Genomic DNA, 22,725 nt, shown 5'->3' on the forward strand with positions numbered 1-22,725 from the left:
GCCCATCCTTGCATTACTTTGAATCATCCCACATCTAGAACACAAAGGGCTGGAAGTTGCAGAGGTCAACCTCACTATGTCTTTGTCATCAGAGAACTACCCCAGCCTGAAGGGTATCTTTGGCAAGTAGTTATTACATGGCTCCTGCTGCTTTTGTGCAGCTCAGTGGGAATAAAGGGCTTTTTTTCCAGAGTCAGGAATCATACTCCTAGAGTCTGATTCTTCCTTCTACTCTCATACCAAAATGAATGAAATAGGTACTTTGATTTCCTGGATGGGAATGGGAAAGGAAGAGGACAGTGACTAAAGAAACATGGACTTTATCTCAGCAGAGTTCTGCATTTGGATTTTGGCACTAGCATTGGTTTTGGAAAATTAGTGTATTTCAGCTATCCACCTTTAGCCTCAACTAAGCTGTCTTAGTCTGTATCTGTGGTCTACTGACCTATATGCTTTTCCTCCTGGGTATCCCAGCCCTTCCCCACACTTGCCATTAGCCCTGTTTTGTGGCCTGAACAGGAACTCAGTATAACATTACCAGGAGAATCTGTTGTATTTGAGTGTTGATATTTCACTGTATTCAATTTCAGATCATCCTCATATTTCCAATGTCATGTTCTCATGGTTAAGTTTATCTACTAGATATTCTTCTAACTTACTTTGTACCTATTTGGAGACAGATCAAGAGGGAGATGTGTTGTGATTAAAAGGAAAAGTAGCAGCAGTTCATGACTTCCATCACCAGTGCCATAAATTCTGTTGGTTCTGTATTCCAGCCAAAATGGCAGGGCTTCAAGAACTACCTTCCAGTAGTGCCCTGCCTCAAGTGCGACTGACAATGGAATTAATGGGACACGGGCAGTGGCAAAGGGGTAACACGAACTCATGTTTCATGTCCTGCACAATGCTCACGCACGCTGGTGCAGACTTTTCTTTAGAGCAAGGGCAGGAGCAAATCTTCATCTGGCAGACACTGTCACCTGCAATTCTGCAAAGCACCTTGTGCCTGCATAGGGCAGCAGCAGCGGGCCAGCTTTGGGACATTCCACTTTGGCAATAGCACAAAGTCTGGCAAAGCAGTGAGCAAGACCCTGTTCCCAAGGCCCAGCTTGCTGCCTGCCAACCAGATAAAAGTCATTCATATTCATATTCCCCAATGGGTGCATAGGCAGGCTGGACCTGAGGCCTTGCAAAACCATGCTGACCTTACACTGTATCTGTGCCCACTTAACTACTGGCAATCACTCTGACTTTGCTGCTTGCCCAAAGTGGATGGAGCAGCTGGAAGCATGGGACTGTCTGTTATCCATGTTTGATTTTCTGGGAATAAGTGAGAGGCTTCCTCTCTTGTCAGGAGCAGTTCCCTCATGGCACAGATGAGGAAAATAAATGCAAGGTCAGTTTATGTCAACAAAGCAAGTAAATCTCCAGAAGGGACTCTAAAATTACTGATATCAAAATATCCATGTAGGGTGTCCTACAAGGGGCTGTAGAGCTCATGACTGAGCTCACTGGACTTTTTAGGGGTATGTGGTAGGATATTAAAGTACTTTGAGAGCACCAAGGGACTCTTTTACAGCAGTGCAATTTAGGTGGTGAAGGAATGAACTGTGCTCTACATTATGACAGGACTTGGGCACTTATGATGTTTGGAGAATCCACCACTTCTGTGTGCATAAAGAATAAGTGAAAACTGCCATTTGTGCAGTTGAGGTGAGAAGTTTTACACTTTTGGTTTTGTTTCTGGTTTATTGAAGCAATAAATCTGGCCTTTTTTTGTAAAATATTTTGAGTACACTTCTTAAGGGACAATGCCCTCTTGCCAAAGATTTTGCTCTAAATAAACCATACATTATGCTTGACCTGATTATACTTTTTGCTCTGTTTAGAAGTTGCCATTAAAGCTGGTAAAGGCAACAAACACATTTGCTTGGGCTGGGGGATTCTGCTGATGTGCAAGACAGAGAAAAACTCTGAAAGAGGACAGTGATTGCTTGTAATTAATCAGATGTTATAAAAAATAAAAACTATTGCTGCCAAAGAAATAATAGCTGTAGCAGGAGGGTGAGGGGACCTATCTTCAAAGGAGGAAATTTGAAACAGACAGCTCTCTAGCCCCATAAAGCAATAAAGAACTGGATACCTGTTCAGGTTCTGGGTTTGAATGGGAGGTTTCTGGGTGTGAATAATGAATGACTGAAAGAAAATTTAATGAAGCTCCACCTTTCAGGGACCCTGCCATCAGTGTTCTGTTCTCATGCCAAACTCCTGGACTATAAAAAATCTGCCTATAAGCCAAGAAAAAACACTTCCCTGAAAGGATTTTCAAGTTACGACTTCATGGCAAGATGGAAATAAAAAACGGGAGATCATTTTGGATCTTCTGCCTAATTTGGAGTTTTTGCAAGGGCAAAGAACCAGTTCAGATAGGTAAGAAAAGAATCTAATTCTTGCATTACTTGCTCTCATATGGCTCTCCATAGGTGAGAAATAGAGTTGACAAATGAAAATTTGTAATATATTCATATAAGAGATGTAGACATGCCAGATACTGTTAAACATGGTACATTTTTATTCTGATTATCAACCATTTATGTCTTTTTTTCCTTCATTACTAGGTAGTGTTTTATGTTTTATGCTTTAAGTGACTAATCTCAAAGAGGAGACCCTCTGAATGCAGTTTGCACAAAAAAACCCAAAAAAACCCAAAAAAACCTCAAAAAACAAACAAACAAACAAAAAAAACCAAAAAAAACCAAACCCAAACAAAACAAAATGGTGTCACCCTTTTTAACACATTTCACACATATTCTTCCTAAAAGAAGTACTTACCGTATCACCAGCTAGGCTTGATTGACCAGTATGAAATGCTGCATTAGCAGGAATCACATTTTTTGTGGTCTGGTGCACTGCTACCTCCTAGTTTGATTTTTAATGTCTTACACTTTCTCCAGCTGCTTAATACAATTGATGTACCAGTTATTGATGCCTTAGTAATTCCAGCAGTTTCACTTCCAGGATAGCCAAACTTTCTCACTTGCCCTTACTCTTATGTAGAAAAGTGCTAAATTTCCCTACTCCACTTCAGTGCTGCAACCACTTATGACACTAGCAGTCCCTTTAAAAAGCTGTTTCTGCAAGGACTTAGGAGGCACTTGAGTTTGGGCTGCACATTTATAACATAAGGATCTGAGTTTCTCAGTTCTTCCCTGCTGATTCTTAGGCAGGAATATTTAATAAAATTTTAGAGTTCACTGAGTAAATGAGTAACTGTTTTTGATTTGATCTGTGGGGGATGTTGCTGTGTTGATAGTCCTAAAGATGCTACCTGAACAACACAAAGAAATTTGCCTGTTTCATTTGCCATTTTTTCAGAAGAAATGTTGAAAGTATTTTGTAGTGGGCATATATAATTTAATTCAATGTGATTCATGTTTTCCTTGTGAAGCTCAGTGGTGTGAAAACTGCTTTCTGAAGTAATGTCTTATATGCACTTAGACTATGTATCTATACCTTTGACAGAGGTAGAGCTTAGAGGTCCAAAAGGTGAGTTTTGGTTTAGAAGGAAAACCAAATATCTCCTAGCCAACAGCTGAAGCTGGTAGCAGCCTCAACCACTGAGATCAGCAGCTGCCACTTTGCTGTAAATTCATGCCATCTGTGATATCTCCTGGAAACCACTCAACACAAAGTCTTGTCTGAGTTAAATGAGATTTAGACATCCAGATGGAATTCTCATCACTTCACTTTAGATATCTACAGTGCAAATATGTCTACAGCATGAATATAGACAGTCTTTCTAGACAATGGAGAGATGAATGTGGTTTACAGCATCTTCTTGCTAGGCACATATGTAAGATGAGAAAGCTGAATCTCTTCTGCTTTTCACTGTTAACTTCAAAGGAGACTGGACTAATCTGCTCACATTGCAGGTGTCTCTGTACTTCAAAAGTCATGGACTTCAAAAGTTCAGTGAGATGAAACTGCTTCCCAAATGCTAGTATCTTGCAGGAGTTATAATTTTTGCCTTTGAAAATCTGCCCCTTTAATGTTTTTCAGAAAAAAAAAAAAAAAAAAAAAGACAAGCACTTCATATGGGTGAATTTCTAAGCTCCCCTATTATGATTTTTCTTTAGTCCAGGTCTCTACTGTCAGTAGGAGCGAATGTGTCACCTGGGGCAACTTCCACTTCCATACATTTGACCATGTAAAATTTACTTTTCCTGGAACCTGCACATATGTCTTCGCTTCGCACTGCAATGACAGCTACCAGGACTTTAACATTCAGATCAGGCGCAGTGCCAAGAACAGCTTCCTGATCTACTTCACTGTCACCATTGATGGAGTGGTCCTGGAGGTGAAGGAGACAGGAATCACGGTGAATGGGAAGAAGTGAGTAAAGACTGAAATGTTGTTTTGAGCTGCATTTTTGTTGCTACGTGTTAGGTGGTCTGACTGGAAAGCAGTGGCTGTGTATGAGATGTTCACAGCTTTTTGAACAGGGTATTGTGAAGAGTTCCCCCCATAGTGCTTGAGAAGGCAAGAGGCATTTAAACTAAACTACACGTCCCAGAGACCAACACCATCAAGTTAAGTAGAGAGCAATGTGTATATTATAAAAACAGAAGGTATTTTAAGGTTTTCTTAATGTTGCTTTGATTTGAGAGGGAGGGATAGAGGAAACCAACCATAAACCCCAACACCTTATTTAGATAAGGTTAGATCTGTAGAAGTTTGGTGGTTATTCTTTTTTCTCAAAATATTATTTCTGTGGTACTAACCCTACTGTTTTATGTTGCTGTTCAGGAACAGATGGTTCTTTTAGGAATAGTTTTCCATTTCCAGATAGATTAGTCTAGAAAATTGCTGTGCCTTGCAGATCATAACTTACCCAAGGATCTTCTTATAAGAAAAGACAGAATTTTTAGAAGTCAAAATTCACACCTTTAATTCCAATTCAAAGTGAGCCACAAAGGAAACTGCAAAGAGAAAGGTAAAAATATTCCCTAAGTAAAAATCATATGCAACAACAGCTGAAAGTTGAGCACAATATTAAGGGCAGTCCTTGTGAGAAGTGCAGAGTCCTGCTCCTAGAAAAGAATTATGAAGGGCCTAGGCAACCTTTGACTCTGGGAAAACCCATCACATTTTGTTGAAGAGAAAATTGCAATCATATGGGCTGTCTTGACAGCCTTCTAGAAACAGCCAAATATAGAATAGCACCACTCTGTTGTAATTATAGCACCAAAGCCCATGTGTATCTCCTAAATCAAAGGGGCAAGAAATCTCCTATCTTCTAGCCATTTTCTGAATTTCTAAGTTTTTAGACTGTTGCAAACGGAATGGTAATTGTCTTGGTAAGATGGAAAAGTAATGTAGGTCTGAGTTGCATGAGTGCATGTGTAACAGAACGGAGTTGTTTGCGAATCCCAAATATCAAGGAGGTTCTGAAAGAATGATGTTAACCTGCAGCATTCTCCTGTTGAGGGCCATTTTCCCAATATTGTCATCTTGCTCTTTATAAACTTTTGGGTTAGGTCCTTGGGTTGGCTGCTTTCTCTCAGCTGAGTGACTGATGTAGTACTGACACAACACCAAAATGCATTGTGTAATGGATTAAGGTTAGTAAAAGGACACAGTGGACAATGTAATGCATTATGTGGACGAAGTCTGACCTTGCAAAGAGTATTCCCATGTCTTATTTAGTTCCTTTAATTCTAGTTTTCCTTCCTATATATCTGTAAGCATTTCATCAGTCTTTTTTTCACTGCAATCTGTTTTGTCCCCTCAAATTTCCAGGATTGCCATGCCTTTCAGCTTGAAGAGCATTCTGATTGAGGACACCTGTACTTACTTCCAAGTCACTTCCAAGCTGGGCCTGACACTCAAGTGGAACTGGGCTGACACTCTCCTAGTATGAACAGTCAGTTAGTTGTTTTCCTCCTGGTGAACCTCATCAGTAATGAAAAACAGGGCTGGATGAAAGCACTGTGTTGATATATGAAATTATGTGTGGGAGGTATCACTCTGTCCATAAAATGATACAAAAATACCAAACTGGGCAATAGTTTCACAGGGCAGGGGCATGGGGGCACAACCCTATGGTATTTGCAGCTAATTTTATGTGACAAAAGAGTTAATGCTGGATATAGCACATCTGCAGTTAGTTCCTTGCTCCATGGGGCACTGCAGCACCAGCCCTCCAGCCCTGCCTTGCTACTCTGTCTCATGCCCATATTGTGGGGGAAACTGATATGTGTGACCAGTTCAGACCTTGGCCTCTTTCATTCCAAAGCGATGTTATGTGGGAATTCTCCTCTAAACATCTACCTTGGAATATCCTCTTCTGTACCAGTGCATTTACACTTTTGTGTGTGAACACTTATCCTTTACAATCAGGATTAACTGAAATAGAAGTTGTGTGTCATGTTTTGCCATTCAGAGAGATAGAGAGAGGGTAAAAGGGGAACAGAGAGAAAAAATATCAGTAAGTAACCACGTGATATTGAAATTCTGATTTATTGAAGTATTTACTTTCCCCCTTCCCATGTACTAATTAATACCTAAAGTGTTAAAAGCAGTATTTGTACATTACTGTAGAGTGGACACAACAGTAGGAAAAGCACTGCCTTTTTGGGTTGACCTGTGTGGCACCAGTACTGTTCCCCAAACATGTAGGAGTTATAAGGTGCAATAGTTTTATCCAGCAAGGCAATAGTGTGCTAACCTGACTGTTTATTTCCACTAAGTATGGGGAAAAAAAGTAATGCTTGGCAGACCCATGCCTAGAAGTGCTATAAAATTTTCCATCACCCTATGGACTAGAAAACCCACTATACATGGCTAAAAGTTGACCAAAAGCTGCTTCTTTACACCATCCAGCATTAGAGCACAGTTATCTGACTTGCCCAGAGAGGAGCTGTGGTACCCTGAAAGATGTACCAAATGTCTGTATATCAGTGTCTTTATGCTGGAAGACACTTGTCCAGAGATTAATCCAGTATTCAACATGCTTCAGTTACATCTTTAGTGGGTAGAAACGACAATTGCTGGAGGATTCTCTTCCCACTTGAATTCAGCCTGTCTGCAGATAAGTTTTATGAGAGATTTGTACCAGAAATGGAGATTGCTACAAACTAGGAATGAGCATTTCTGCCACTGCACTTTTCTGCTGTGAATCAGTTTGCAACAAGTGCTGTTGATATGGGGAAAAGCCTTTCAACTCTTGTGTTTCCTCTTTTGTAGCTGGACCTGGAAGAAACATATAAAGAGAAAATATGTGGTCTGTGTGGGAACTATGATGGCAACGAGAAGAATGATTTGATTTTGGATGGTAGGTCATAAATACAGCATATTCTACCCAGAACAGACCTCCTTATACATGACATGAAGCATGATATCTGTTTCCTCTGAGCAGGCTTTCAGGTTTCCTGACAGGCACATGAAAATTTGCATATACAGGAAACGTATTTTAAGAGGTTCTGAGATATTTGTGATTTTCTGCTCTTTTCATATTTGTAAGAGTCTCCAACCTCTTTGACCAGAATTAATTACTTGGCTATCATGCAGCAACATTGCCAGGTTCCCCACTGACAATAACATACAGTGTCAGGATACAACATCAATATATATACAACAGGAACAATAACATCAGGAAATGCAAGAGTGCATTTTCTGTTCTTCTATTTTAATCATTCTATTTGTGATTATTTTTACCTCTATAATGAAATGAAAGCATCAGGAAAAACACAAAATATCTTTGAAGAAACTGTGGTGCCATCCACTGACACCTTTAGATATTGCAAATAGCTTAGCCTCTAATCCTGCAGCAGGTTGTATGGATGGAAAGAAACCTTGATCCTGGGATATCAGCTGCAGGACTGAATCCAAAGTTATAACAACATTCCTTTATGTAATACCTGTATGACTGTTATACATGTGAACAGAAAACTCTGTAAGATCAAACACCCCAGACAAAGAGAAGTCTTTGGAAATGATCAGAAGTAACTGAAATTTCAAGAGTCTTACATGATTTCAAATGCCCGGGCTGACAGCAGTCCTTGATATGAGTGTGTCAGATTCCTGAGTCTATCCCAGCAGAAGGTTATATCAGGCTGTCATCCCCCATAAGATATGGATGCTGGTTAAATTTGGGCATCTCATGGAGTGCATACTGCCTTTGAGTCCAAAGAGTAAGTGCATTTTTATAGCCCATTAATTGACCTAAGGAATTGTGGGAAGTTACTGAAATGCATCTGGGGTTTTTTGCAGGGTATAAAATGCATCCAAGACAGTTTGGAAACTTCCACAAAGTAGAGGATCCATCACAAAAGTGTGCTGATGTGAGCCCAGATGACCACACTGGAAGACATCCCAGGAGGAAAGACAATAGGTGCAGTACATATGTAAGTGTGTGGACAAAGAAGTACAAACCCTCCCAACCTACAGTGTTGAAGAGACTGTTGAAACAAATCTTAATTACAGAGCATGCACTAAACTGAATATTTTAGAACTCTACACATGAATTTGAGCAAAATTATGATCTTATAGCTGAAAGAATATCCTATTATGGTATTAAAGAAATAGCTATTGGGAAAATGCCCAGTTGAATGACAGCTTCCAGTCCAAGACAAAGGACATTGTGGCAGAAAGTTAGACTGGATAATCTCCTGAGATCACTTCCAACTTGAATTATTCTGTGACCCTGGAATTGTATTTCAAAACTTGGGGTGTATATTCAAAAACCTAAAAGGTGGTAAAATATCAAGTACTGCTTTTCTTTCCCCCCTGCTTTTTTTTTTTTTTAATAGAAAAAAGGATGCAAGAAACTTATGTCCCGTTTTGGAAACTGCCCCAGAGTGGTTGCCTTTGATGACTACATAGAAACCTGTGCTGAGGATATGTGCCGCTGTGCAGTTAATTCTTCTCACTCTGATTTGGTTTCCAGCTGCATATGCAGCACTTTAAACCAGTACTCTCGAGATTGTGTCCTGAGGAAGGGAGACCCTGGGGAATGGAGGACCAAAGAACTCTGCTGTAAGTAGCTACTGCTCTGGAGATTTATTTCAGGTTAGACATTTACACAAATATTCTGATCCCAGCAGAGCAAAGCTAGGAGCTCTGGTAACTGCCTTGAATCAATCTGTGAAAATACTTTGAACAAACATCGTTAATGGAAAAACTTCTACAAATTTAACTTGATTTTGTAGAACTATACCTTGATGTTGCCCACCTCCTTCTTACAACTAAGTTTTCTCGAGGTTTTTTTTTTTTTTAATTTTACTCTGTGCAGTTAACTCATAAAGAGCCTTATTTCAACATGGTGAGAACTAGACAGAAGTAGTTACTGAGAAGAGCAATATGTTTGTACTTATCTTACCCTGTGTTTTCATAGTCAGTAGTCCAGTTACTGAGCAGGAAGTCTCTTTAAATCCAGGGGGAAGGCTACAGGTAGTTCACCCAAATTGCTGGTGTGGATTGGGATAGCAAATTAATGCCAGAAGTACTGATGCTTCAGGCAAAAATAAACTGTTATCACTACCTAAATGATTCTGGTGTTCTTTGCTTGTATTGAGACTTCAGTCAACCTTGAGCTAGTAAAGTAATATGAAATAGCTCACATATCCCAGCAGCTCAGTTTTGTCCAAAAGATAAAGTGGCCATAAAACATTCCTTTAAGACATTAAACCAGCACAACATATCTGCATAGAAGGTCTTGCAAACAAGATATGGAGGAAAGGAGGAAGAAGGGGTTGGGTAGTGACACAACAATTTGAGAGATATTATAAATACATCATTACTATATTTCATTTTGGTTTGGTCTTGCAGATCAGGAATGCCCAAACAACATGGAGTACATGGAATGTGGAAATTCCTGTGCTGACACATGTGCAGATCCAGAAAGGAGCAAGATTTGTAAAGCCCCATGTACAGATGGCTGTTTCTGTCCTCCTGGTAAGGCAGCTCACTTCTGCCAACGATCACACACATCAAAGGACAAAAAGGGATCTTGCTCCCTTTCTTTACCATTTCACACAACAAATACACTGCTTGTTCTAGCATAATTTACCAACTTATTCTTCTTGGAAGAGTCAGATTTCTAAAGATATGAGATCCTGACACTGGTGAAGGGAGCTAAAGACTTCTAAGGACTAGACAGGGAAAAAATGGTGCAAATATGGAAAGACAAGAGGTGCTCTCTAGACAGTAAGAATGCAGGTGAAGATGTCTATGAGATGCCTCCCTGCTATGACACTAAATCTAGCTGTAGCTTAAGTGGCACAAAACATACATGCATTTCCAGGTATGTGTATGTGTAAATTTGCACATGAAATAGTCTAAGGTGAGGCTCTGACTTCTGCTAGATTCACTGTTAGAAAAGGATGGAAACTGGCTCACACCCTTGCAAATCCTGCTCACAGTGAAAGATTTTGCAACAGGAAATGTTCTTTGAGTTTTGCATTGCTTTCATTTGAGTTCTAGTTAGAAATATTACCTATCCATTGACATCTGAAAGGGCCTAGTGTGGTGTTTTCCTTTAAAAGTATTCCATTCATTTTAAGAAAAGCTGAATACTCCAGAGTTTTTTCCATATTTAATCTTCCTTAATGGTGTTTCCCAGACTCACCAAAGGAATAACTAGCCATTGTGTCTGAACAGGAACTATCCTTGATGACCTCAGCAGCAAGAAGTGCATCCCCAGAGACAGCTGCCCCTGTACATTTCAAGGCAAAGTCTACTCATCTGGAGGAACTTACTCCACTCCCTGTCAGAACTGGTACTGTTGTATTGATTGCACTAACAAGGCAGAAGTACTTGTTTCAAAACATTGATGAGTTTCATTCTGTACTTTCCTCTTTTTTTTTTGAATCTTTTCCTGTCATTTGTCTTAAATAACAATTCAAAACCTTGCTCTGAATTTCAACAGTGTAGGAAAACTTAGAGGTATTCCTCGACCACACACAGTTATTACCCACCTTCACTTGAAACTGCTTGTGAAAACTAAGCTCAAGATTTCAGAATGTAGAGAAATGAGACTCTTTACTGATTAATTCAGAGACTTCTCACTTCACTAGAGTGAGGTGAGAAGTCATACCATGTTAATAAGTGGCACTTCCAACAACATCTGGATCTCCACAAGGCTATTTAAAGGCCAGATCTCAGAAGTCCTGATCCTTGAGAATTATTTGATTAAAAAACCTGTCTGCTTGAACCCATCTCCATTCTCCACTGGTGAAAGGTGATAACATCTCAGGTATATTACTCTCAAAACAGTTTTATTTCTTACTCTGTATGTGTTATCGGTACTCCTGTAACACAATGTCATTTTCTGATCCTATTTTTTTCCCTATAGCAAAGTTATAACCATCAGTTATAGCTTTGCTATAGGGAGGAATTAAATGTGGTATGGTGCATGGCCAAACATTCTACAAGCCCCTTTAGATTATCCTACATTTTGAGAAAATGCTCCTCAAATCCCAGACCTTTTCAGTAATTGAACTTAATGGGCTTTGTGTGGCTCCCATCTTGCCACATCCTCACTTACTCCCCTCAAAGCCCAAGCCTATGTGGCTGGACTGTTTCCTTCCTGTGTGCACAGATGTGAGAATTGCTCACTATCTCTGGCCCTACACAATTAGCTCCTGAAACATCCCATCAGTGACTTGCTGAACAGTTGAACCAGTAGCACAAAATGTTGCAAGATCCTACTTGAAGGGGTTCTTTCTTTCTTTAAATAGTCAAGTAAACAATTTAGGCCCAGAAAACCATCTCTTGCTTTCCCATCTCAGTGTGTCTCTGAGGGAGCCAGCCCAAAGCCCAGTGCAGTTAACTCTCTCACGGACAGGAATTCAATCCTCACACTTTAATGGCCTAGTATAAAGGCTTCCACCCATAGGGTTTGAATGAGAAGCCAAGATAATGAGCTAAAAATACAAAGAGGCCACATCTGTGAAGATTGAAATGGTGCATCACCTTTGCTCCCTTGAAGCTGTGTTTGTTCTAATGGCTGCTTTTTGGATTTTGCACAGTACTTGCAAAGGAGGCCACTGGAGCTGTATCTCTCTGCCCTGCTCTGGAAGTTGCCACATAGATGGAGGATTCCATATAACAACATTCGATAATAAGAGGTTCAATTTTCATGGCAACTGTCATTATGTTTTATCTAAGGTATGAGCAATTTCTCTTTTCACTCCTAAATCTCCCGAGTAGCGCGAGGCTTTAAACTGTACTGGAGCTTTATATGACTTAATTTAATTAAATGGCACTAATCCAGCAAAGCACTTCAACACATGCTCAGTCTTAAACCCCATAAATTTTTGAATTTGCAATGGATTGAAAATCAATTGCTGATGCTTAACTTCAAAGTTTTGCAGCTTCAACATACTTGTACTTTTTAAAAAATTAAATAATTTTCTTAATGGACGTATTAGTGTTGATTCAAGCATTTCTTTTGAAGCTTTCTTCATGTGTGACTGTCAGAAGGAAGTGGACGAACCAAAACTTCTGCAAAAAGATTGAATTATCTGTGAATGCCTCTAAATGAGATCCACACAAGCTGATAGCAAGGAAAAAGAGTGCAAAGGAAAGTTAGTGAAATTATTGATTTTGGCAATGAAATAAACAGTTTGCGTTAGATATCAAATACCCCAGTTCTTTCATTACTCCTTCTTAGCCTTTCAGTGACACATTTTTCTCTTCAAACTCCCAGCCTGTAACATGCTAACAATGTCTGCCCATACCTTTCTCATGTCTTCTCAGAACACTGATGACACAGTTGTGGTGATTGGGGAGATCATTCAGTGTGGGACTTCAAGGACAATGACTTGCCTAAAGAATGTATTGGTAACACTAGGAAGAACTGTGAGTAACTGTTTTTAATTAGCAATACATAGGAGGTCACTTCTGTTTTCCTTACATTCTTTGTATGGTGTCTGGACACTGAGTTACACTGACCCCAGAGGTGATGAGGTTTTGAAGACACTACTTCTCAATGCTTAGTGAAGCTTGTCAGGTTGCTCTTGTCTGTCTCACATCATAGGCATTCATTACTGTGGGCATTTTTCCTTTTCCCTGCAGACTATAAAAATATGTTCCTGTGGAAATATCTACATGAACAATTTCATTGTGAAGCTGCCTGTAAGAAAAGGTAAATCCCCTTCTTCATGTCTTCCACAGAATAGCCTACATGTTTTGCAGACGGATTCCTGCTCCTTTCTCTGAAAAGAACATGATCCTACTCACTGTTGGGTGGATACTAGGTCTGGGATTCCTTGGGAATCTCTGTATTACTGCATGCACTGGCAAATGGAAGTTCCTGTTTACTCAGTTTTGTAAAGATTTGCAAGTGCATACAACATTTTTTTCTTTTTCTCTTTCTTTTTTTAGATGGCATCACCATCTTCAGACAATCTACATTTTTCATCAAAATCTTGAGCTCAGCTGGAGTGCACATCCGAGTGCAAATGAAACCTGTAATGCAGCTCTCCATAACAGTTGATCATTCTTTTCAGAATCGCACATCTGGTAGGACACATAAGGCTAAACCCTTCAATGTGCTGAAGAAAATCTCTGTGATGTTTAGAGTGTGCAAATCTTTTAGACTCCTTCTGTTTAAACAGTTCATCATCAGAGACTTGTGAAGTGCAGACTATGTTCTTGGTTTTGCCACTAATCTCCTGTTTACACCATTTAAGATGTTTGTGCTTCTGTTTCCTGTCTCTGCAATGGGATTACACCCCGTCTCTCTGACCCATTTTGTTTTTCTTTTGCCATTTCCTTTATTTATAAGCCTTTGGGGAAGATACTTTCTGTCTGGCAGTGTTTACTGAAGCACATTTAGGCAGTTCCAATCCTTGTGCAATCACTAAGTGCTACTGTAATGCAGAAAAATAATAAATACACTCTAAACACAAGGTCCTATCAGATTTGTGGGACCATCAGGAAGTCTCTGAAAGAAAATGGATTTATCTCAGGCGACGTCCATTACAGAGCTAATAGTGTTCATCTAGAAGCCATTCCTTTTTTCCTTCATCTACCAATTTCTTATTTTCTTTTGCCTTTTTTTTTTCTTTGCCTCCCACACAAGGTCTTTGTGGCAATTTCAATAACATCCAGACTGATGACTTCAGAACAGTCACTGGAGCTGTAGAAGATTCAGCTGCTGCTTTTGGTAACTCATGGAAAACTAGAGCCAGCTGTTTTGATGTTGAGGACAGCTTTGAAGATCCTTGTTCAAACAGCGTGGATAAAGGTACCAGGCTTTTCATCCCTGGCTTATCGGTGTGAAATAATTTTCACATGATGGATAATCAAAAAAGCTTTAGAAATCTCATAAACATCAAAACCCTCTGCCTTTGAGGCTATAACTAGAGAAAAAAATATAGTGTTTTGAAGGTCTTCAAGAGGATAGCTTTGCTTTCAAAACAAAAAGACAGCACTACTGGTGAAAGAGCCAACACATTCACTGTTGACTTGAAAAGCACACACAGCATCAATGACAGCAATTTAGGCTTAAGGCAGAGCACCATTGGTTGCCAATATCTGGGCAAGTTCTTCATCCAGTCTAGGTTGTTACAGCTGTGCTGAAGTCCAGAGGAGGAAGCTATCAACAGTGCTGAGTTAAGCAAGCATTGCACTGCACTAGGTGTCCTGTCTGATTTTTCACTCTGACTGGATTTGTATATGTATATTATTTGGACTGACCTCTCCTAGGTACTGCCACATATAATTAAAGTTGCAGCTCATAGCCACACAGCTCACTGATTATTACATGCTTGATATTATTGCTTGACTATAAGGAATTATCTGGCTGTAAAGAATTAAGAAAATTTGATGAAAACCAGTGAAAATGGGGAGGTTCTGTATATGTTCTGCAAATCCAGCTGCAGTAATAACATTCAACAGTTAATACTTAAAAGGTGAAACCTTTCTTTTAGGAAAATGGCTGATCATCCATCCAACTGTACTCATCTCTTTGATAAGTTAATGACCTGTATTTTCATCAGCGTTATCTAAACACTTCAGGACACTCTAGTTCAATGTGATATCTGATAAGAATATTGATTCAGACAGTAATGTGGTTTAAGTGACTATGGACAATTATATTTTTTTCCACTTCAGAAAAATTTGCCCAGCACTGGTGTGCTCTTCTGTCCAATACAAGCAGTGTGTTTGCTGCCTGCCATTCTGTTGTAGACCCTTCTGTGTACATCAAGGTAAGGCACTGCTCCAAATGGGTGGTTTAATCTAGTCCAGAGACTGATCCCACATGAAGGTTGTGTGGCCTAGGGGAGTGAAATAGGTTACACTAATGACTGGTCAAAAAGTTCACTGATGCTGATTAGAAAAATTCTAAAATAAGAGTTTGTGCAACATGGGCCTTTTTGGCTACGTCCCCATAAATACTTGATTGTCATCACTGGCTTCTGTTGCATGACCCAGAAGCAAAATGAAAAAAATCAGTTCAAGATTTCAAAGTTTCAAAGAGTGAAAACTGTTCACTCTTTGACTAGCAGAATCAGTGTTTCTGCATGGAATTGAATTGAGAGTTTTACCAGCCCCCTGGATTCCCTCTGACTTGGTTCAAAATTCACATCAAGGAAGAGAATATGAATTTACATTGTTTATATCTCATTTACTACCTTTGAATCTTGTTAGTCTCCTTGTGTTTTGAATGCATAAAGCTGCCCATATGTTCTCTTGGTGTAAAGCTCTATAATGCTGCTGAGAAAGTTGTCTGAGCTAGAGAGTTGCCACATTTATGTGGATGGCAAAGAAGTCCTTGCAAACACACAGAAAGTTCATGCAGGGTGTGTGTGTGATACAACTTCCTGAGAAAATACCTGAGCCTAAAATTTTGCCTAGAATGTGTCTTCAAGTACCTTTACAAATATGGCTTATGTGTTACCTCTCCCAGAAGAAAACATATACTTCAGAATTAATGTAAACTATAAATAAAATAGGATTTGGCAATTTTCAGTTAAGAAGAAGCAATAACCGGTTTCTTACAGATATGTCTATTACTCCTCCTGATCTCATCAGATTTTAAACCATGATTCATGAAAGCCTTTTCCACAACATCAGTAATGGCAGGCTAAGTCACTGTCTATCCAGTATGATCCTAGTGCTCTAGAGTGACTAGCTGTATTTGTATTCTTTTGTACAGCTCACACAGTTAAAAGAACCTAAGCTTTAAATTCCAGCTGTACTTACATAAATAGTTCTTAAAATGTCATTACACATGACTGACTCTCTATAAACCATCTTTTGTCATGCACCTGTCGTGTCATTGGGCACATCTCATCTGCTTACCAGACAGGTACACAACGTGCCAGTCATCACTGTGCAATATTTTCAGATTATATATTTTGACAGATCCTAGATTGTACATCCTCATAGGAGGATGGTAAAGACATTTCTTAGTGTTTTAATGAACTATAGGTGCCTCTATATTTTTTAATATTCATCTGTTAATGAGAGTTAGACATAATGTCATTGCAGTTTCTGTAACTGATTTCTCAGGTTTGCATAACAATTTCATTAGCATACATTTTCTCTTAGAGATATTAAGTTTCATTGGTAATAATACTATTTAAAAATATACTGGTTGACTGCTTTTTTAATTGCTACATGTTTTGCTGTTTCTTCTATGAGCTAGACATAATAATGCCCATGTCCTTTTCTGTCCTTTAGAAATGCATGTATGACACCTGTAATGCTGAGAAGAGTGAAGTTGCACTGTGCAGTGTGCTCTCTACTTACTCCAGAGACTGTGCTTCAGCAGGCGTGTCCCTGCAGGGCTGGAGGCAGGGTGTCTGTGGTATGTGAACTGAAATTCCTTGGGCAGGGATATGGGGGAACAGCTTCAGGACAGCCCCATTTGTGGTAGTCAGTGTCTTTTGTCTTTAGTCATAAAGTTAGAAAGCCTTTGAAAAACAGAAGAAGCATTTATTCTATAAAATTCAGTTTGCGACTACTTCATGCTCTTACAATGCATGTTCCTTGTGTAAAATCTCAGGTGAATTCGGTACTCAGAGAAGCAAAATAGTACAAGGCATATTACTCAAATCAAAACAGAAACAGAGTTAGTTTTAGTTTAGGTTTAGTTAGCAATTAGCTTACTTTTGAACACATGGGCTTCCCCAGGTATTTTAATTCCAATACCTTTTTTGCATTACATTCAGTCTTCTTGTCCCAGACAATACAAATGGCATCACTCATTAACCACATTTTTCAATGTTACAATAACATATTAATTTTTTTAACATTAATATGTTATTGTATTTATATTAACATATAAATATATATTGGTCATATTTGAGAATGTGAAAATCTTTAAAGGCATTTTCAGCTCACCTAAAAATGAACAAAAGTTTCTTGGACATACACATTGTCATCAAATCCTGAGTTCAGAGTCCACATGTGTATGTACTTTCCTTTGGCACTGCCAGAATTTATTACAAGATGGCATAAAATCTGAGAATAGAACTCACTATCTTAGATTCTGAGTTTTGCTTCAACATTCCCAGGTTGTCATTGATGGTCAGATAGTTCAAGTGAGATTTGCCTCTGTAGATGTGAAAATAGATGTATGGGTTTCTTGACTAATTGCACATCTGAATAGACAACATAGCAATGATTATGTTTTTGGAGCTTGATGCAGCTATGATCTATTTAATTGCCTGACTTAGGGGCCAGCTGGGATACTTAACAGAGGCAAACAATGTGACTGGTGTGACGCGTTGCCAGAGGCATTTAAGACTGTGATAAGAACAATTTCACAAACCTGTGCCGAAATAATTCAAAGGAACACAGTGTAGTCCACAGTAAATTGTCCTAGAATCCTGCAGAGTTATGCACTAGACATAGACACTGTTTATTGAAAGCTTTGTTCCCAACATAGAATTACTGACATTATTTATGGCAAATCAAGACTGGTTCGCAGCATGGGTTTGGCTGAAATCTGTGTTCTTAAGGCATAGTAGGTAATATTGCCTCAAACAGTGCAGTAACCTTGAGAAAAATGCTCATGTTTTAATCAGAACAATCATCTTAGGCCTTATTTAAGAATAAATAATCTTTTGGGAACATGGCTGTGATAAGAGTATGGTCGTTTATGACTCACTGTTCATGAGTGAAAGACTGAATGGGCCACAACCTTCACTCTGTGTTCTGTCCCATTGTGGGGGTTGGAAAAACTGTTCCAGCTCCTGAAGCTGCATCCACTCTGCCAAGCTGCAGGCAGCATCCAAGGCAGGTTGTATCCCAAGCAGATGTCTGCACTGCAGTCAGCAGAGTGTGTGAAACAAACAAATCCTGCTAGTTAAACCCTGTGCATGCCTGTTACACACTCTTTAGCAGCAACATGAGCCATTACTGAAGTTGCTGGTTGCCCAGCAGATCACTGGGGTGAGCAGTCTTGGCACTGCTTTTCTAGAGCTCCCTGTGCAAGCTAGCTTGAAGGTATCTTTGGTATGCTCATGTTCTCTGCACTCATGCTTCCAGTTATGATTTGTCATCTTAGATGTGTGTCACTCCTGTGACCATAAGCACCACAATAAAATAACCTTTCTCTTACCAGTCTCACTCTATCAAAAGTGATCTTATTCCTCTATGAAAATTTTAAGAAAGTAAGCATGTTATTTTATTGTATTAATAGCTAACAATTGAGACAGATATAAATTAATATTCAACATCTTATTAATAATCTTTTTTGACGTATTTTGACTTACAAATACCACTTGCTGTATCTTCAAAGAATAAAAGTAGGAGAATATTCCTTGCCTGACTTACACAGGAGATACTGTGATTGCTCCACAACACAATAGTAGTCTGGTCCTTCTGCTAGGACCAGAAAACCAAATAGTTTTTGGTGGTAGAGGTGCTGGTTTTGAATGTGTACACAAGTCTAGCACACTAACTAATCTAAAAAAAGTGTGCCATGGTCATGGACTGGAAAAACATACAGAGCTTTATTTAAGCATGGAATCTATTGCTGATAAGGTTTTAGCATTGCTGCAAAGCTGATTAGCACAGGTGCCCATGTTCAACAGCCCTGTACCTAGTGCATCTGTGTGTATCTGAAAAACTGCTGCAGGGTTAAATCAGCAGAATTAGAAAGGGGCCCAAGATGACTAGCTCTCCAGTTCTCACTTAATTTCAAAGAAATCTGCCAGACTTTCTTGCAGCCTTAATGTGGGTGATGTTTCTTGTCAAAATTTAATGCCATCCCTACGGGTCAGTACCGCAGATTCTATGGCAGACCTTTGATGGTGGTGTATACTGTCAGCCTGTGAAAATTGACCAGCTTTTTACTGTCTTACAGGGTTAGCTGAGCTCTTCAGATTTCGGTATTTACCTGTTTGGTTCACCCAGAAATCTTAGAAACTGTTGTTTCTCATTTCCCCAGGGGATGACAACAAGAGTTTTCCTCAAGACATCTGTGAGAACTGAAACACCCTTTTCTTTTTAGCATCAGTCGATTGGCAGAGTTCCTTGTCACTGCCATTTAATGTCAAAATTTCTCTCTTACAAAATATGGTAATTTCTTAAGTTATCCCCAGCCAAAGAAATCATTAGTAAAAGTCAGAAAATAAAATTTTAACAAGTCAGAAGTTACTGGTTTTAGTTCTTAGCATAAGATAGAAATGTAAATTGTGGAAATTACAAAAATATACACCCTGATGAGTATTTCAGTGTTCAGTGTCATACAGTTTAGGCTATGCAAGTAAATTCTCCCAGCGTCCTGGGAGACAAGGTCTGGTAGTTGCATAAAAGCATTTTTATGGCTACCAGTGTGCACAAAAGTCATGCTAAAGTCATGAGAGATGATTGCACAAAGAAGGCCATACATCCCTTTTATTTCTCTTGCAAAGATCCCTCAGAGGAGTGTCCTGAGACTATGGTTTATAACTATAGTGTGAAGTACTGCAACCAGTCTTGCCGCTCGCTGGATGAACCTGACCCGCTGTGCAAGGTCCGGATCGCGCCCATGGAGGGCTGTGCTTGCCCTGAAGGCACCTACCTTAACGATGAGGAGGAATGTGTGCCTCCAGATGACTGCCCCTGCTACTACAAAGGCAAGATTGTTCAGCCTGGCAACTCCTTCCAAGAGGATAAACTCATGTGGTGAGTTGCTCTGATGATGCAAAGGCTGCTCTGTGCCTGGGGACATCAGGGCTCATGGGGGAAGTCTCTGCTCCAATCCATGAATAGCATCATTTTACAGTTAGGAATAATGGCAAATTTTTCCTAGTTTGTATCTTCCCCTGGCAGGAAGTGCAGCCACAGCAGATGTTAAGATCCCATATTCCTGCTAGCAAAAAAGAACCTGAAAATATGTTAAGTAGAACAATATTTGTAATCTATCTCTTGCAGAGTTCATTGTTGTGTAAAAAATATCCACAAACAGTGGGAGCAAGTTTTCTAGAAGACAGAAGGCTTGGAGGAGTTTCAGGCTTTGAAATGAAAAAGCAAAGTGAAAACCATCACACCATCCTGCAGACTATTTAAAAAATAAAAGTGGTCCATGAAAAAAAGCCACCCAATTCTCAGTTTTTAAACTGTTCTGTTTTTTTTTTAGAAAAGAGAGAGAGAAAGGGGGGGGGGGGGGGGGGGGGGGGGGAATAATAACAATAGTGTAATTAACTTGCATCTGCATTGAAAAACAGTTGTCCTTATTCTCATTTTCAATTACCTTAGGGCATCAATGGAAACAACCACCAGGGGAAGGCTTCTTTATCATCTTTAGATGTTTACATGTTCTCTCTCTAGCTGTCTTCCAATTGAGGATTCTAGAGGATTCTAGACTATTTTGTAATCACATATTCATTTAGTAATTTAAGAGATCTCTTATTTAAGAAAGTATTAGTCTCATGGAGTGGAAAATGGATGCTTAGGAAAAACTTGATTTCGGGAAAACACACAATAAACCAGTGCCAGATGAAGGAAGAGTATTTTAAGAGCTGGGTCTTTTAATCCTCCTTCTGGGGATGGTAATGCATGTCTGTGAAACTGATAGCTGTAACAAATATTCATTTTGATAGGAATTTGTTATTCATGTGACAAGTGAAGCTTTGCAGTGCCTTTCTCCCTGGTGAGGGAGAAAAGTGCAAAGAGCTGATGTGTTTTGTTTTATGGAATCTCTTTAGCAAGTGCATTCAAGGAAGATTAGACTGCATTGGAGAAACTGTCTTGGTGAAAGGTGAGATTTTGTTAAATAATGGCATTATGGTGTCAGCCGTATTTATAATGTTCTTCTGTGTTATCTCTCACTCTCTGTAACATTTTAGTATTCTGCACATTTTTTCATTCTCCCTGAAATGTGTTACTTATTGATAACATTTGTCTTTATAAAATGTCACCAGACTTACTAGACTCTTTAGATTATGAGGATATTTCCCAAAGCTTAGAAGTTATCTGCTTTCTTCTCCCTTCACTGTTATTGGGCAGAAGCAAAACTATTAGAAAATTTAAATGATAGACACCTGCAGCCCTCTGAAATCCTCTAGCTGGTTTTGCAATTGCTGATGGCATACTTATTGCTCTCTCTAAATTACCTTCCTGAAATGTTTTCTCCTACTGCAGATTGCCCAGCTCCTATGTATTACTTCAACTGCAGCTCTGCAGGTCCTGGAGCAACTGGATCAGAGTGTCAGAAAAGCTGCAAGACACAGGACATGCACTGTGTAAGGAGTTCACCTCCCAGCAGGGGCACAGCACAGCAGGGCTCTGCCTGGAGGATTGTCCTTATCAAGCACTGATGGGAACATGCCATGCTGGGCACACACCAACTGCTTCACCAATAGATAACACAGCAGCTGTAGCTAACAACCTGCCTGTGATGTTTGTAGCATGATTTCCACTAGCTTGCAATTAAGGAGGTTTTTTTAAATATCCAAAACTTTGGCATCCAGAGCTAGCACACCTCTGCTGGTTCCCTGTTCTTTCTGTGCACTAACAAGTTGTCTTCTTCTATATCTTCTAATGTGCAGTATGTCACAGAATGTGTTTCTGGCTGCATGTGTCCCGATGGACTGGTATTGGATGGCAGTGGAGGATGTATTCCCAAAGATCAATGCCCTTGTGTTCATGGAGGACACTTCTATAAACCTGGGGAAACCATCAAAGTGGACTGCAACACATGGTATGTTATCCCAGGGAGTCTTGCTTTATAGCAGTTTGTTAGAACTGTCAGTCCATAGTGCACCCATGGGGCAGGGTGTGCTTTCAAGCCTTCCTCTTCATCATGAGAGCCATTGGGCTGCTAGTAAAAAAAAACAGGGAAGTATTGCTCTGCATCATGCTGCATGAGCCTGCACTTGGAGAGAACAAGCACCAATATCTTCTGTTAAACAATTTTCATCTTTTTCTGTTTCCCTACCAGCCTCAGAAACATCAGCCTTGCCCTGGCTGGTGTGTGGTTGCTCATTCAATAAGGGGGAATTGAGTTTGTGTGTGATGGGCACAGCTGAACCCTGGAAAATGATTGAATTTAGTCAAAGAGGAATTGCAATGGTCCTCCCTTGAGACTTGCAGTGCTTCCAGATGCATAGTTCTCAAGATAAACTAGTACTCTATTTGCTCAAATTTCTGGTGCCATAGATTTCTGTTATTACTGATCATGGTGGGAAAAATGCTTTCAATCCTTATCCATTATTTAGCAAGGATGAGACTGTATAGTTCTGCCAAATAGATGCACAGAAAATAAGAGCTATAAACACTTTG

The 22,725-nt window shown here is 39.5% G+C and overlaps 1 protein-coding gene across 1 annotated transcript in view; it reads left to right on the forward strand.

Annotated features, from left to right (window-relative positions):
* Positions 1-2,331: 2,331 nt before the first annotated feature.
* LOC121337378 (mucin-5B) overlaps positions 2,332-22,725 on the forward strand; it is a 41,873-nt gene continuing 21,479 nt past the window's right edge. The window contains exons 1-19 of the mRNA XM_041407453.1: positions 2,332-2,430; positions 4,137-4,392; positions 5,800-5,914; positions 7,246-7,333; positions 8,272-8,405; positions 8,811-9,036; positions 9,829-9,954; positions 10,660-10,777; positions 12,030-12,168; positions 12,760-12,861; positions 13,078-13,147; positions 13,387-13,524; positions 14,087-14,251; positions 15,121-15,215; positions 16,693-16,819; positions 19,875-20,127; positions 21,150-21,202; positions 21,586-21,686; positions 21,993-22,144. Of these exons, the coding sequence (XP_041263387.1) occupies positions 2,349-2,430; positions 4,137-4,392; positions 5,800-5,914; positions 7,246-7,333; positions 8,272-8,405; positions 8,811-9,036; positions 9,829-9,954; positions 10,660-10,777; positions 12,030-12,168; positions 12,760-12,861; positions 13,078-13,147; positions 13,387-13,524; positions 14,087-14,251; positions 15,121-15,215; positions 16,693-16,819; positions 19,875-20,127; positions 21,150-21,202; positions 21,586-21,686; positions 21,993-22,144 (2,540 nt within the window). The 5' untranslated portion in view covers positions 2,332-2,348. The remainder of the gene's footprint in view (positions 2,431-4,136; positions 4,393-5,799; positions 5,915-7,245; positions 7,334-8,271; positions 8,406-8,810; positions 9,037-9,828; positions 9,955-10,659; positions 10,778-12,029; positions 12,169-12,759; positions 12,862-13,077; positions 13,148-13,386; positions 13,525-14,086; positions 14,252-15,120; positions 15,216-16,692; positions 16,820-19,874; positions 20,128-21,149; positions 21,203-21,585; positions 21,687-21,992; positions 22,145-22,725) is intronic.

This window comes from Onychostruthus taczanowskii, unplaced genomic scaffold (assembly GCF_017590055.1).
Source record: "Onychostruthus taczanowskii isolate IOZ18803 unplaced genomic scaffold, ASM1759005v1 scaffold264, whole genome shotgun sequence".
NCBI lineage: Eukaryota > Metazoa > Chordata > Aves > Passeriformes > Passeridae > Onychostruthus > Onychostruthus taczanowskii.